The 16,101-nt window shown below is 44.4% G+C and overlaps 1 protein-coding gene across 6 annotated transcripts in view; it reads left to right on the forward strand.

Annotated features, from left to right (window-relative positions):
• enpp2 (ectonucleotide pyrophosphatase/phosphodiesterase 2) overlaps window positions 1-16,101 on the forward strand; it is a 167,183-nt gene that overhangs the window by 94,556 nt on the left and 56,526 nt on the right. For all 6 annotated transcript variants that reach the window (XM_063067070.1, XM_063067065.1, XM_063067095.1 and 3 more), the window contains one exon: window positions 10,114-10,222. In XM_063067070.1, the coding sequence (XP_062923140.1) occupies window positions 10,114-10,222 (109 nt within the window). The remainder of the gene's footprint in view (window positions 1-10,113; window positions 10,223-16,101) is intronic.

A 16,101-nucleotide genomic window follows, 5' to 3' on the forward strand; every position in this document is an offset into this window, starting at 1 on the left:
CAGACGTTGGTGAGGACAAGTTTGCAGTTCTAGTCACCTACCTACGGGAAAGATATCGATAAGATTGAAAGAGTGCAGAGAAAACTTACAAGATTTTTTGCCGGGACTTGAGGACCTGAGTTATCAGAAAAAGTGGAATAAGTGAGGACTTTATTACCCAGAGAGAGGAGAATGAGGGGAGATTTGATAGAGAGGTATAGATAGAGTAAACGCAAGCAAGCATTTTCTCTTGAGGTTTGGTGAGACTACAACTAGAGGTGATGGGTTGACGTGGGAGGTGAAATATTCAAGGTGAACATGAGGCTTTTTCCATTGAGGTTGGGTGAGACTAGGACTAGAGATCATAGATTAAGAGTGAAATATTTCTGGGGAGCCTGAGGTGGAACTACTTCAATCAGAGGGTGGTGCGAGTGTGGGATGACTTACCAGTGGGAATGGTGGATGTAGGCTCAATTTCAACATTTAGGAGAAGTTTGGATGAGTACATGGACGGTAGGGGTGTGGAGGGCTATGGTCCAGGATTAGGTCGATGGGAGTAGGCAGAATAACAGTTTGGTGTGTACTAGATGGGCCAAAAGACCATTTTCTGTGCTGTAGTTTTCTGTGAATGCTGCCCTATCTGAGATGCTCTTTATAATGGATTATTGCAATGGGTACAATGGATGTCATGTACTCTGCAGAAAAAAGGTTCTAATGCGCTCCTTGACAGCACGTGTTCCTCAACTAGCACTAATAAAACCAATAATCGGTCATTTGTCCTGCTGAGGCTTGCCGGGTCTTGTTCTAACAAAACAGCTTTATTTCCCAATAGCAGTGACTAATTTATTGGCTGCAAAGTTCTTTGAGACGTCCTGAACCTTGAGAGGAGGTGCTGTGCAGAAACGAGGGGGTGAAGCAGATCTTTGCCAGAAGTTGTTGAGATCAGTCAGAGGAAATGTAACGGAAAAGAAAATTGGGTGCAGAGTGACGTGCCAGTTCCCTCTGCAGCTGCCATCTGTGACTGACAGCAGCCACGTGCATTTCCTGATGCTTTCCTTTGCTTTTCCCAAGGAGAGTTTGTTTATGGAACTTCAGTTGTGTAACCAAAGTTGGAATTCTTTTGTATTGGAAGTGGCTGCTTTGGGAACTAAATGTTAAAAGATAACAGCTCCTGGAACTCTGAAATAAGTTGGGAATACTCAGCAAGCCAGACAGCGCGGATGGAGAAAATAGAAGCGTTTAGTTTCAGAATGATAAACTTTAATTTTGGTTGCAAAAAAAACTTAGAATAGAGAGAGAAGCAACAAAAGGAATGTGTGTGACCAGGAGGGACAGTTAGAATGTAGACTCAGTGGCCACTTTATTAGATGTAGCAGTGGACCACTGTGTCGCCTTCTGCTGTTGTAGCCCATCCACTTCAAGGTTTGACATGTTGTGCATTCAGAGATGCTCTTCTGCTGTAACCCGTGGTTATTTGAGTTACTGTCACCTTGCTGTCAGCTTCAACCAGTATGGACAGTCTCCTGTGACCTCTCTCACTAACAAGAGATTTTTACCCACAGCACCTCTGCTCATTGGATTTTTTGATTTGTTTTGTTTTGCACCATTCTCTTAAACTCTTATTTTCAACCTCTCACTGCTACGGGTGGAGGTTCCCACTTGCTTCAAAAAGGCACCAGTTATACCAGTGCCTAAGAAGAACAAAGTGAGCTGCCTTAATGACTATCGCCTGGTAGCACTCACATTGACAGTGATGAAATGCTTTGAGAGGTTGGTCATGACTAGACTGAACTCCTGCCTCAGCAAGGACTGGACCCATTGCAATCTCAATGGCTCTTCACAGAGCTTTAGACCACCCAGACAACACAAACACCTTTGTCAGAATGCTGTTCATCGACTAGCTCAGCATTTAATACTATCGTTCCCACAATCCTGACTGAGAAGTTGCAGAACCTGGGCCTCTGTACCTCCCTCTGCAATTGGATCCTCAGCTTCCTAACCGGAAGACCACAGTCTGTGTGGATTGGTGATAACATATCATCCTCGCTGACGATCAACACTGGTGCAGCTCAGGGCTGTATGCTTAGCCCACTGCTCTACTCTCTATATACACATGACTGTGTGGCTAGGCATAGCTCAAATACCATCTATAAATTTGCTGACAATACAACTATTGTTGGTAGAATCTCAGGTGGTGATGAGAGGGCGTACAGGAGTGAAATATACCAACTAGTGGAGTGGTGTCACAGTGGCAACCTTGCACTCAATGTCAGTAAGACGAAAGAGCTGATTGTGGACTTCAGGAAGGGTAAGACAAAGGAACACATACCAATCCTAATAGAGGGACCAGAAGTGGAGATAGTGAGCAGTTTGTGCGGATCTAACCTGGTCCCAACATATTGATGTAGTTATAAAGAAGGCAACACAGTGACCATACTTAATTGGGAGTTTGAAGAGTTCTGGCATGTCAACAAATACACTCAAAAACTTCTATAGATGTACCGTAGAGAGCATTCTGACAGGCTGCATCACTGTCTGGTATGGACGGGCTACTGCACAGGACAGAAAGAAGCCGCAAGGGTTGGAAATCTAGTCAGCTCCATCTTGGGTCCTAGCCTACAAAATACCCAGGACATCTTTAGGGAGCGGTGTCTCAGAAAGGCAGCGTCCATTATTAAGGACCTCCAGCACCCAGGGCATGCACTTTTCTCACTGTTACCATCAGGTAGGAGGTACAGAAGCCTGAAGGCTCACACTCAGCGATTCAGGAACAGCTTCTTCCCCTCTGCCATCCGATTCCTAAATGGACATTGAACCCTTGTGTGATGAACAGGGCCATATCCACTACTTTTAATAGGATTTTCTATTCAAGAACATTGGTGTTAGTCTGTGATGCATACTCTTCACTGCACACCTATAGAAGTTTGTCGAAGTTTTAGACGTTATGCTGAATCTCTGCAAACTCCTAAGGAAGTTGAGGCATTGCCATGGTTTCTTCATAATTGCACTTACATCAAAACCATGGTCAAAGTTACTTGGGATCACGTTTCTTCCCCATTCTGATGTTTGATCTGAACAATAACTGAACCTCCTGACTATGTCTGCATGCTTTTATGCATTGAGTTGCTGCCGCACGATTGGTTGATTAGATATTCACATTAATGAGCAGGTGTACCTAATAAAGTGGCCACGGAGTGTAGGTTGACCTGATGTCAGGGTGAAAGTTACCCATTTTCCCCTGTTCAAATTCTTTTCATAAAGTCATCATAAAAGTGGTGATCACAAATAACCGGCTGAAAATGTATAAATTTGGCTGTCTCTGCTGTTGGACAATTAATAATCACCTTGCTGACTCTGCGGTTCATGTTACGTGTGTTTCTGGTTTCTGCTGTTTGCCTGATTTGGTCGGGGTGCCTCGATGTGGACTGGCTCTGCAGTGCGAAGCCAATGAGCGAATTTGCGCTTAATTTACCTGAACTGAACACTCCTAGACCATTTGATATTTAGATGTTTGGCATTCTGTGTATTATTTAGCTCGCTTGATGCCACTTGTGCGATTAATTTCTTTTTCCCCGTGCTTCCAGTGTTTGATGTTTTCTTCGAACTGGTCCCATGCTGTTTCCTTGTTTCATGGCCGCCTGCGGAAGGACAAATCTCAGTTGTATACTGTATACGTACTTCGATAATAAATGTACTTTGAATCTTTGATACTGAGTGGCAGAAGAGGTTTTTGTTTCAGTTTGATGAACTTTTGACTAGACTGGAAAAGAGTTAAAAATTTTAAATTGCAGTGAGGGCAAGAATAAACCGGGTGTGTGAGACCATTAGAAACTGTTAGAACATAGGTTGAGGGGGGTTCTACCCAGGGTGAGGAGGGGTCTGGCCATGATGGGGGTGGGGTGGGGTCTGCCCATGGTGAGGGTGAGGAGGGGCTGCCCTGGCAGGGAGATAATTACCTTCATTTCTTTAAATATTGTCAATATCTGCTCCCTAGAATTGCTTGGATGTCTGAAATTGAAGATTAACCTAAGCGGTGGTAGAAGCAACGCAAATTATGGTTGAATAGGCTGGGACTTTATCCCTTGGATGTTGCCAGGAGCGGTGGTAGAAGCAACTCAAATCGTGGTTGAATGGGTTAGGACTTTATCCCCTGGAGTGGAAGGGAATGCCGGAAGATTTGATAGGGGTGTCTCAGGATTAATAACCAGCATATGTCGTGCAATTGTTAACTTCACAGCAGCAGTGCAAGACAGTACATAATAAATATGTAAATATTGAGGAAAAAACTGAGTTACATTAAGTGTACGTATGTTTATTGAATAGTTAAAATAAGTAATACAGAATAACAGAAGCAGTGAGGTAGTGGTCATGGGTTCAGTGTCCATTCAGAAATCAGATGCAAGAGGGGAAGAAGCTGTTTCTGAATCATTGAGTGCGTGCCTTCAGGCTCTGTACCTCTTTCCCGATGGTAATAATGAGAAGAGGGCATGTTCTAGGTGGTGGGATCCTTCATGATCAATGCCGCCTTCCTAAGGCACTGCTCCTTGAGGGTGTCTTGGATATTACAGGGGCTGGTACCCATGATAGAGCTAATTAATTTAACACATTTCTGCAGCCTATTTCAACCTTTCCCTGTAACTCATTTTTTTTAAAAAGAAAAGTAATTTGAGTTTATTAGTTAGACCAGTCTTGGGTTTGAGGGTAAAAACTGCTTTAATGGGCAGGGGGTTTGGGAGCAGAGGACCTGGAACTGGAGACACACTTTCAACTGCAGTTAATGAACATATTACGTACACATGGATATCATGTCTGTGATAGGCTGACAAGGACAACTCTGATTCTAAATGCGCGCAGAGCGAGCTTGTTATCTTTGCTAGGCAGGTCATCCAGGAGAAGGGAAACTCTGATACCAAACCCTTTGAGGTGTCAAGGTGTGATGTACACTCTGGACGTGCAGAGAGCCTGGGTCCATGGACATGTCTTGAGTGGCCATCAAATGTGCCCCAGCCCTGGGAAAGTGGCCCTCTGCGCGGTGAGTCCGCCTGGGGGGAGATGAAGACTAAGGGACTAAACCCTGATAGCACATCTGGAGTGGAGCACCTAAGACAGCTGGATGGCAGACTGTGTCTTCTCCTGGCAACTCCTGCAGCTGCGCTTGTACCAGATTGTAATGGTTCTACCTTTCCTTTGGATTATATCAGCAAAGGCCAAGAGGGGGACCTTGACTCCATATTAGCTGCTCGTGTCTGTAGCGCCCCAATGAGGTCGCCAGATTTCAGTGCAACATGGGAAGTTGCAGTTCCTGGTTCTAAGCTCACAACAATTGGTGTTGTCAGTGTGGAAGAGACTGTCACTCCAGAGTGAGATTCCTCAGCCACTCTAGGAACTGCACCACCACACGCTGACCTTCCCTGTGTGCTTTTGAGACAGGAGGATGCCAAATAATATTTATTAAATTCATCAGTTTCTGGTCTCAGTAAAATTAATTATAGGTACACTTTCAGGAATAGAACTATCCAATCTTAATAAACTGTTATTTAAACTGATTTAAAGTTTTGTAGTTTGACTGCACTTGAATTTGGTGGATAGTAGGCAGCCATCAATCCCAGGGTGGGAAGATTTGAAGAGCCGGCTGTTGCCCATGCAGCGGGTTCCCCCTGTCCACATCACTGATGTAGTCCAGGGAAGGGCAAGCACTGATACAGTTTGGCTGTCATCACAAGAGGTTGCCAGAGTGAAGTCGTCAACCCCGGCTCTGGATTTCTTACTTCCAAAGCCTTTCCCATGGGTGGGTAAGGCTGCAAGGCAGTGGGGGTTTAAAATCAGAGTTTTCCTTCTCCTAGGCGGGCTGCCGTCCAAGGCTGACGAGCCCCACCTGCTGGTTTTGAGGCGCCAGTGGTCCGCCTTTGCTCCTTCTCTTGTCAGTAGAAACATTTCCGCCGGGCCTAGTAGCTAAGCCACACGTGAAGGCCAAGGGTTGGACTTGATTGTCAGAGGCTGTTAGAGTCACACGCCATTTGGAGTGTTTTACAGGTAGTGGGAGCTTATCCCCACTACCAGCCCTGGCTATGACAACCTTAGGAACCAACTTGGTGAAGCCACAGTACATACAAGTATGTTTTCTGATTTCAAGCTGTGATTTTGAGTTTATGTGTGGACTAACATCAAGTAAACCCTGATTCATGATTTGCAAGATATCCTATTTAACCAGTGTAACACACACAGAATGCTAGAGGACCTCAGCAAGTCAGGCAGCATCTGTGAAGAATTCAATATTTCAGGCTGAGATCTTTCATCAGGACTGGAAAGGACAGGGGAAGCAGTGCAACCTGTGAGGTGATGGGTGAAGCCAGGTTGAGGGGAAGGTAGGTGTGTGGGGGAGTGGGGATGAAGTAGGAAGCTGGGAGGCGATAGGTGGAAGAGGTAAAGGAGGAATCTGATAGGAGAGGAAAGTGGACCATAGGAGAAAGGGAAGAAGGAGGGGCTGCAGAGGCAGGCGATTGGGGGAGGGGTGGTGAGAAGAAGGGGTAAGAGGGAAGTGAGGATGAGGAATGGAGAAAGAGAAGAAAGAGGGAGGGTTGAGAAGTTATCGGAAGTTAGAGGAATCGATGTTCACGCCTTCCAGTGTTACTCCTCCAATCTGGGAGTAGCCTCCTCACGGCAACGGAGGAAGCAATGGACCAACATTTTGGAATGGAATGGGGTTTGAACCACCAGGAAATCCTCCCTGTTGTGGACATGCTTTATTCGGTGGTTTACTTTCACTCTTTGGAGAATATGGAGGTGATCTGGCCATTTTCATTACGTAAAAATTGGAAGAAATGTCACTATCTCTTTTTAAATGAGACCATAAGACACAGGAGCAGAATTATGCCATTCAGACCATTGAGTCTACTTTGCCTTTCAATCATGGCTGATTTATTATCCCTCTCAACCCCATTCTCCTGCCTTTTACCCATAACCTTTGACTCCCTCACTAATGAAGAACCTCTCAGCCTCTGTTTTAAGTGCACCCAGTGACCTAGCCTCTACAATCGTCTGTAGTAATGAATTTCACAGATTTACCACCCTCTGGCTAAAGAAGACCCTGCCCATTTCTGCCCTTAAGGGACGTCCTTGTACTGAGGCTGAATAATGACAATGAGTTTTCTTCCTGACTCTCTCCAATGCTAGCACACCCTTTCTTAGTTGCAGGATCCAAAACTGCTCACAATACTCCAAATGTGGTCTGACCAATGCCTTATAAAACCTCAGCAATACATCCTTGCTTTTATATCCTAGCCATCTTGAAATGAATGGTAACTTTGCATTTGCCTTCCTTGCCACAGACCCGACTTGCAAGTTAACGTTTAGGGAATCCTGCACTGGGACTGACAAGTGCCTTTGCTTTTCCAAATTCTGAAATCTCTCCCCATTTCTATCATTTTTGATTGTAATATTAATAATTCTTTGAACAACAATCCTAAATTAAAATTATACCTTCTTTCAAGTCTTCAGGGTATACAGTAAATGAAGTTGTATTTCAGTGAGATATTTCTTACTTGCCACCTTGATGATCATCTGCCGCCAACATGGACCGAACTGCTTTCCTGTTGAGCCACACATCTTCAGAATTGGTCCCGACTCCTGATCTTGTGGCTCAGTGAGTTTGCAAAGGAATGAGATTATACCAGAGAGTATCAGCTCTCCTGACCGGACAAACCTTATGACCCTCTGCCCCATCCCCTCGGTCGGTAAAGATATCTTTCCTCACGCAGGCAGGAGAGAGGGTCTGTTTGAGTCTACCTTCCTTAGGCGGTGATAGAGGCCACAGGAGGAAATAGTCTACTTCGGGTCAATTCAGCTGCAGCTCAGCCCCTGTCCATTGATATTTATGCCAAAGGACAGCCCGGAGACAGAGAGAGAGAACGCGGAAGAGACATGGTGGAAGATGAACAGAATGTGTGACAGCAGGGCCACTGAAACTGGGTTCAGTAAATAGTGTGAAACACATTCATTGCTGACATGTCGGGAACGAGGTCTCCGAATGGGTCAGAGCACAGACAGCACAGAGATAATATCAGGATGGGGCAGGAGATAGCAAATACGAGAAGAAAAGCAGAGAGAAAGGTGCGAAATAAATCAACAGAGCAGTTAATAAAGGAAACATTTATAAAGGAAGCCCTCCATTGGAGCTTAGAAAAGTAGAGGGCAATAGGTAGCCCTAGGTAATTTCTAAGGTAAGGACATGTTCGGCACAGTTTTGTGGGCCGAAGGGCCTGTATTGTGCTGTAGGTTTTCCATGTACCAAAAGAACATCTGCAGGCACTCTGACCTCTGCAAGGGACTGGCAGCTGTTGGTGGACCTCGAACGGCAGCTGAAGTTCCCCAACCATATCGCAGCCACCACCCTATGACCAGACATTGTCCTAGTGTCTGAGTCTACTAAGCAAATGGTGCTGCTGGAGCTGACAGTCCCATGGGAAGATAGCTTGGAAGAGGCCTTTGAAGGGAAGCTCTCCAAGTACGCAGGACTGGTCAGCAACTGTCAGCAGGCTGGATGGAGAGTGAGGTGTCTCCCAGTGGAGGTTGGTTGTAGGGGATTCGTAGCCTGTTCTTTAGTTAGAGCCTTCAGCATTTTGGGCATCGAGGGAGAGGAAGAGGAGAGCCATCCGCAGTACCACCGATGTGGCAGAGAGGGCCTCAAGATGGCAGTGGCTCAAAAGGGGGAAGCTATGGAGTCATAAGTAGCTAGCCATCTGGACACAAGCTGGGGTCTGATCAGCCCCGGCTGGGTCACCTGGAGGAGGTTGCATGATGTTGAAAGACCCGAAACACCCGATGATTCCAGGAACATCACTGAAGATTGTCCAGAAGCATCAATAGATGTATGTACACAGCTGTTTCTATGTTTCCCAACCTGGGGTTCACAGACCCATTTGCTTAATAGTATTGGTCCGTGGCATAATAAAGGATAGGAACCCCTGATCTAGGCCAAATTGTACTAAATGAAAGACACGAGGAAATGCGCTAGATTTGTGCCACAACTTTGCTTTGAGCCTTGCAAATCTATTTGTCCTGCTCCAGAAATCTGTTAGGTCAAAGTGGTTGTTGGAAGAAGAAGCTAGAAGGCCTCATTAGGAGATCGGAGATGGAGAGGGTCAGTAACTTTAAATTTCTTGGGGTTATCATATCAGAGGATCTGTCCTGGCACCATCACAAAGAAGGCACGATAGTGCCTCTAGTTGCTTAGAAGTTTGCGTAAATTTGGCATGTCTTCTAAAACTTTGGCAGACTTCTATAGAATCACAGTGGTTGCATCACAGCCTGGCACAGGAACCTTGGGTCCCACACCACTAATTTCAGGAACAGTTATTACCCCACAAACATCTGGCTCCTAAACTAGTGTGACTAATTTCTCTCTCAATGTTGAATTGACTCCACAACCTATAGACTCACTTTCAAAGTTTCTACACCTCATGATCTCATTATTATTTATTTATTGATTGTTATTCGCACAATTTGTCTTTTGCACATTGGTTGTTCGCCTTTGCATATAGTTTTGCACAAATTCTATTGTATTTCTTTATTACCCTGCAAATCCCTGCAAGAAAATGAATTTGTAGGTAGTATATGGTGACATGTATATACTTGGATAATAAATTTATTTTGACTTTGACTTTGGAGGGTGGAGGACAAAGATGGCCTGTCTGGGGTTAAGAGGACTGTCTGTGTGGGAGGGTGGGAGGGAGGAACGGGGCTTGTTTTGCTGTTGTTGTTTTGTTGCTTCTTGTGTTCTGTGTTGTTCTGCTGAGCATTGTGGGCCTGCTGTATTGGAGCCGGAATGTGTGGCAACTCTCTTGGGCTGTCTCCAGCATGTTGTTGGCTTGTGCTGGTCCATGCATTTCACTGTACGTTTCGAAGTACATGTGATAAATAAATCTGAATTTGAAACTTTGTTTTTTGAAAGGGAAGCATTGAGAGTTAATGAAGATAATACTGAGGTAAAAATAATTATATTAAGTAATGAATCATGTAGCCTTATTAAAGAGGTAACACAGTCTTATTAGGGAAGGATGGAGTGAGCTTTATTTGACTTGTGTTTTATTGGCGCTTTGCTTGAAATGTTATGGTATTTTATGTTTTAATGTTTAGCTGACTGAAAATCTTCGGCACATAGACAGAATTGTTGGGCAGCTAATGGATGGTCTCAAACAGAAGAACTTGCACCGTTGTGTTAACATCATCTTCCTTGGTGATCACGGTAAGACACTTCATTGGCTGAACTCTTGGGTGTTGAAATTTTAATTTGCTTTCACAAGCGAGAGAAATGAAAATAAAACCACAGGTTTTCACTGCTTCTTTCTTGCTGTTCACAGCTAATTAAATGTTAGCAACTGTCAGGTGTGAAAAATGGAGAGCACAAGCTAATGGGTTGAGAATCAGGTTTAATATCACTGACACATGTCATGAAATTTCTTGTTTTACAGCTGCTGTATAGTACAATGCATGAAGATTACTATAAATGACAATAACATGCAGTGTATACTCAGTGGCCACTTTATTTTGCACACCTAATAGGTACACCAATATCTTCTGCTGCTGTAGCCCATTTACTTCAAAGTTCGGCATGATGTCCATTCAGAGATGCTGTTCTGCACCCCACTGTTGTAACGAGTGATTATGCTAGTTACTGTCACCTTGCTGTCAGCTTGAACCAGTTCGGCCATTTTCTGACCTCTCAATCACACCTGAGCTTCTTGACCATGTCAGCATGCTTTTATACATTGAGTTGCTGCATCGTGATTGACTGACTAGATCTTGTATTAACAAACAGGTGTACAGATAATAAAGTGGCCACTGGCGTATGTGGTGGAATTTAGATTGGATTAGATTAGATTATGAGGACACTCAGTCCTTGTTTATTGTCATTTAGAAATGCATGCATTAAGAAATGATACAATGTTCCTCCAGAAAGATATCACAGAAACACAAGACAAACCAAGACTAAACTGACAATATCACATAATCATAATATATAGTTACAACAGTGCAAAGCAATACTGTATTTTGATAAAGAGGAGACCATGGGCACGGTAAAAAAAAAAGTCTCAAGTCCCGATAGCCCCATCATCTCACGCAGACGGTAGAAGGGAGAGACTCTCCCTGCCATGAACCTCCAGCACCACAAACTTGTCGATGCAGCACCAGGAAGCACTTGACCACAGCCCACTCTGAGTCCGTCCGAAAACCTCGAGCCTCCGACCAGCCCTCCGGCACTGAGCACCATCTCTCCGGAGTGTTTTGACCCCACCCCGGCCGCCAAGCAACAAGCAAAGCCGAGGACTGGGGGCCTTCCCCTCCGGAGATTTCGGATCACACAGTAACAGCGGCAGTGAAGCAGGCATTTCAGAAGTTTCACCAGATGTTCCTCCGTGCTCTCACATCTGTCTCCATCAAATCAGGATTGTGCACAGCACCCTCCTTGACAGATAACAGATATCATTCACCGGTGTGGCCACTGCAAGCTGCGTCACGCCTCCATCTTCTCCCCTCCATGTTGTTTTGCGGCAGTGGTATGGTGCAATACATAAAAATTATGATGAATTGCAATAAGAAAATATATATTGTATATATAATTAAATAAGCAATGCAAAAACGAGTGGAAAAATAGTAGTTGTGTTCTGCTACAGAGACTTCAGCATGTAAAACTGAGCCTATGCTCCAGTGCCCTGTGCAGTGGTGGGGGTGTGGCTGCCTCTTCTGATACGTCATTGTGATATGTTGCGATGTGCCTGTGTTCGAAAGAGATTCAGTGGCAGTGCGGTAGAGCAGAGCAAGAGTTTTCCCTAGTGCCTTGCTGTGTATTTATCCTTCACTCAAAATCACTTAAGGTTTGACTTTACCCTTTGACAAGGACACCTTTGAAAAAGGGTGGTGGGATGGAGATATGTCTCCACCAAAGAACGTGTAATGTGTTCCTTCCCTTCCTTCCCTCCACTAGCCTGCAGTTCATTCCTGGGCAAGGTGTAGCACCTGCTTAACGACACCCCCCCCCCCACACACACAATCAGGGTCACGTGAAGCCATGGGGGCAGGTGGTGGATGGTCGTATGAGCAGCCGCAAATCCTGGTTATGTGACCACTGACACCAGGCAGACAATCTCTGAAGGGTATTGATAATGGCTGGGGTCACCCATCATTGCCACTCAGAAGGTGACAATGGCAAACCTCTTCGGTAGAGAAATTTGCCAAGATCAATCATGGTCAAAGACAGTGATCACTCATGTCATATGACAGAGCACACAATCATGATGACCTCATGAAATCCCACAGGCGTGTGTGTGTGTGGACTGAGTACAATTTTGTGGTGTACTTCAATCAAATGACATGAGAGGGCAATGTCTTTCACCTTCTCTCAAAATGGCTACTAGAGTGAGCACTTTCATGTAACACAATAAATGACCTACAACTATTGATTCACGTCTGTCCTGTGTGAATCATAAGACATAGGAGCAGATTTGGGCTAATTGGCCATCGAGTCTGCTTCGCCATTCCATCATGGCTGATTTATTATCACTCTCCGCTCTATTCTCCTGCCTTCTCTCCGTAACCTTTGACATCCTGACTAATCAAGAACCTATCAACCTTTGCTTTAAATATACCCTATGACTTAGCCTCCACAGCTATCTGTGGCAATGAATTCCACAGATTCACCACCCTCTGGATAAAGAAATTCTTCCCCATCTCTGTTCTGAAGGAACATCCTCCTATTCTGAAGCTGTCTCCTCTGGTCTTAGACTCCCCCACTATAGGAAACATCCTTTCCACATCCACTCTGTCAAGGCCTTTCAATATTTGATTTAGGTTTCAATGAGATCCCACATCATTCTTCTAAACTGCAGTAAGTACAGGCCCAGAGCCATGAAATACACCTCATAAGTTAACACTTTCATACTCCGGGTCCCAAACTCTGTCACTAAAACAAGTCATCTGGTGTCCTAGTTAAATGTCATCTGGCCAATAGTAAAGGGAATAAAATTGTGCAATAATTGTTAGAATTATTGGTGTTAGTATGTTGGCGCGTGGCCAAGTGGTTAAGGCATTGTTCTAGTGATCTGAAGGTTGCTAGTTCGATTCTCAGCTGAGGCAGCGTGTTGTGTCCTTGAGCAAGGCACTTAACCACACATTGCTCTGCGACGACACTGGTGCCAAGGTGTATTTGCCCTAGTGCCCTTCCCTTGGACAACATCGGTGGCATGGAGAGGGGAGACTAGCAGCATGGGCAACTGCCGGTCTTCCATACAACCTTGCCCAGGCCTGTGCCCTGAAAACCTTCCAAGGCGCAAATCCATGGTCTCACGAGACTAATGGATGCCTGTCATTAAATTGGTGTTTGTAACAAATATAATGACTATGTGATAGAGCAAGTGCACTAGGCCATTCGGCCCATTGAATTTCTCCCATTGATAACGCACTGGTAAATCAATCATTACAAAATAGAGAACACGGAATTGTCAAGAGAATTCTGTGCTTCAAATCATTTTGAAATTTAATTGCTCATGGCTCCAAATAAAAGCGGCGAACACACAGAACAATAGAACAACTATGGAGTTAAGCTGACAATTATCTTCAAACATCATTGTGTTCTCTAGTTGAACCAGAATGCATCTCCAGCTGGCCGTTGCTTTCCCGAATAATTCCTGCCAATTTTATTAGAAAATAAATTTGCAAGTTGCAGAACCTTTACCAGACAACTACTTTGGACAGCTACTTGGCAAACATATCCATTATTCATAATAAAAACAATTGCACAATTAAATGAGCTACCTCACCTCACATACTGTATGATTTTCTAAAATATACAGTTCTAATCAATGCTTCCTCAGTGTGTTAGTCATAGAACAGAAACAGGCATTTTGTCCTATCTAGTCCACGTCAAACTGTTATTCTGCCAACTCCAATCGATCTGCACCCAGACCACAGACTTCCACACCCCTCCTGTCCCTGTACTCACCCAAGCTTCTCTTAAATGTTGAAATCAAACCTAAATCAACCACTTCTGCTGCTGGCAGCTCATTCCACATTCTCACCACCCTCTGAGTGAAGAAGTTCCCCCTCATGTCCCTTAAACATTTTACTCTTCACCCTTAACCTTGGGTGGCAGGGTGGAGATGTATCTGTACCAGAGGAGGTGTAAGGTGCTCTTTCGCTCCACTGGCCTTCAGGTCACCCTTGTGCAAGATGCAGCACCTGCTTAGCCCCGGATCATAGTCACGTGAAGCCATGGGCGCAGGTGGTGGATGGTCGTAGGAGCAGCTGGTGCACATGACGAGTCCTGGTTATGTGACCACTGACGCCAGGCAGACAATCTCTAATAATGGCTGGGGTCACCCATCTTGTAAAGACGCTGTCCAGAAGAAGGCAATGGCAAACCACTTCTATGGAAAAATTTACCAAGAACAATCATAGTCAAAGGCCATGATCGCTCATGAATGCCACAATCATGGTGGTGATGATGACCCTTAACCTATGACCTCTAATATAGTCTTACTCAACCTCAGTGCTTGCATTTACTCTACCTAAACCCTCATAATTTTGTATACCTCTATCAAATCTCCCCTCATTCTCAGGCTTTGTAGGGAAAAATATCCTAATCTATTCAGCTTTTCCCAATGACTCAGGTCTTCAAATCCTGGAACAAAGGTTTCAAAGGTACATTTAATGTCAGAGAAATGTATACAATATACATCCTTAAATGCTTTTTCTTCACAAACATGCACGAAAAACTGAAGAGTGCCCCCAAAGAGTGAATGATAATTAAATGTTAGAAGCCCAAAGTCCCCCCTGCTCCCCTCCCTCCCGTGCGTACGTGGCAGCAAGCAACGAGCCCTCCTCCCCCCACAGGCGAGAAAAAAAAAAGCAACGGCACCCACCACTGAGCACTCGAGCGTGCAGCAAAGACACAGAATTGTAGTACCCCAAAGGCTACTCATTCACCTGGTATTCAACATACCAAAGGCTCTCTCTCTCCCTAATAAAGGAGAAAGAGCTGTCTCAGTTTCACAGCGAGAGGGGAGACTTAACAAACAGCTCGCTGGTTTACAATATTAAAAATCTGTTGCGTCGCATTTTCCGAGCTCTGTGCCCAAAGATCTCAGGTCTCCGGGCACACAGCCTTAGATCTTCTGACTCCCACGGCACCCCAATCTCCTGCCAGGACATGACCTTCGATCCCCTTGTCTCCAGAGCCACGAGATCTTGGCCCTTCGAAGGTGAGTGAAGCTCTTAGGCCGTACCCTTGGCATATCGAATAACGGCCAGTTGAGAAACCCCGAGAGTGTGTCCCATTCCTGCAAAGAACCGAAGTCAGCGTGTAACTCCAGGTCAGGATCTTCAAAAGAATCCTGGAAAGGAAAAATAGAGATATTAAAGCTGGAAATAGAGCTGTTTCCAAAGATGCAAACAAAGGAGTGGCTGTTAGATGCCATTGACTCTCCTAACCTCTTCCTCCACTTGTAAAGGTCCTTGTAAATGGATATTGTTTTATGATTTGGTATCATAAACAGCAAATCATAATATTTTTGCAAAATCAATAGTAAATAGTTAATACCAAATCATAAAGTTCTGCCCACTATTGAGCACGTCTACAGGGAGCGCTGTCACAGGAAAGCAGCATCCGTCATCAGGGACATCAGGCCACGCTCTCTTCTCACTGCTGCCACCAGGAAAAGGTACAGGAGCCTCAGGACTCACACCTACTAGGTTCAGGAACCCTTCACCCATCAGGCTTTTGAACTAAAGAGGATAACTTCACTGGCTGGTAATTGAAATATTCCCACAACCTGCTGTTAAAGTACAGATGTTGGCAGATAACATATTTCACTATATGATAAGGTTTTTTTTTCTTTTTTTCTTTCTTTACCAAACAGCTTCAATCTTGGTAGTGGGCTTAGATTTTTTTTTGTATAATAATCATATTTCAATATTATGATTTAATTAAATTTACATGAATATAGGGTAATGAGATCGCAAGTGTGATTCAAATATAATGTATCATCTTTTTTGACTTGTATATCTTCATGAACTCTGTGTAGAAATTCTACTTCTATGTAGAAATTAATAAAAATATTGAAAAAGAAA

Source organism: Mobula hypostoma, chromosome 1 (assembly GCF_963921235.1).
Source record: "Mobula hypostoma chromosome 1, sMobHyp1.1, whole genome shotgun sequence".
NCBI lineage: Eukaryota > Metazoa > Chordata > Chondrichthyes > Myliobatiformes > Myliobatidae > Mobula > Mobula hypostoma.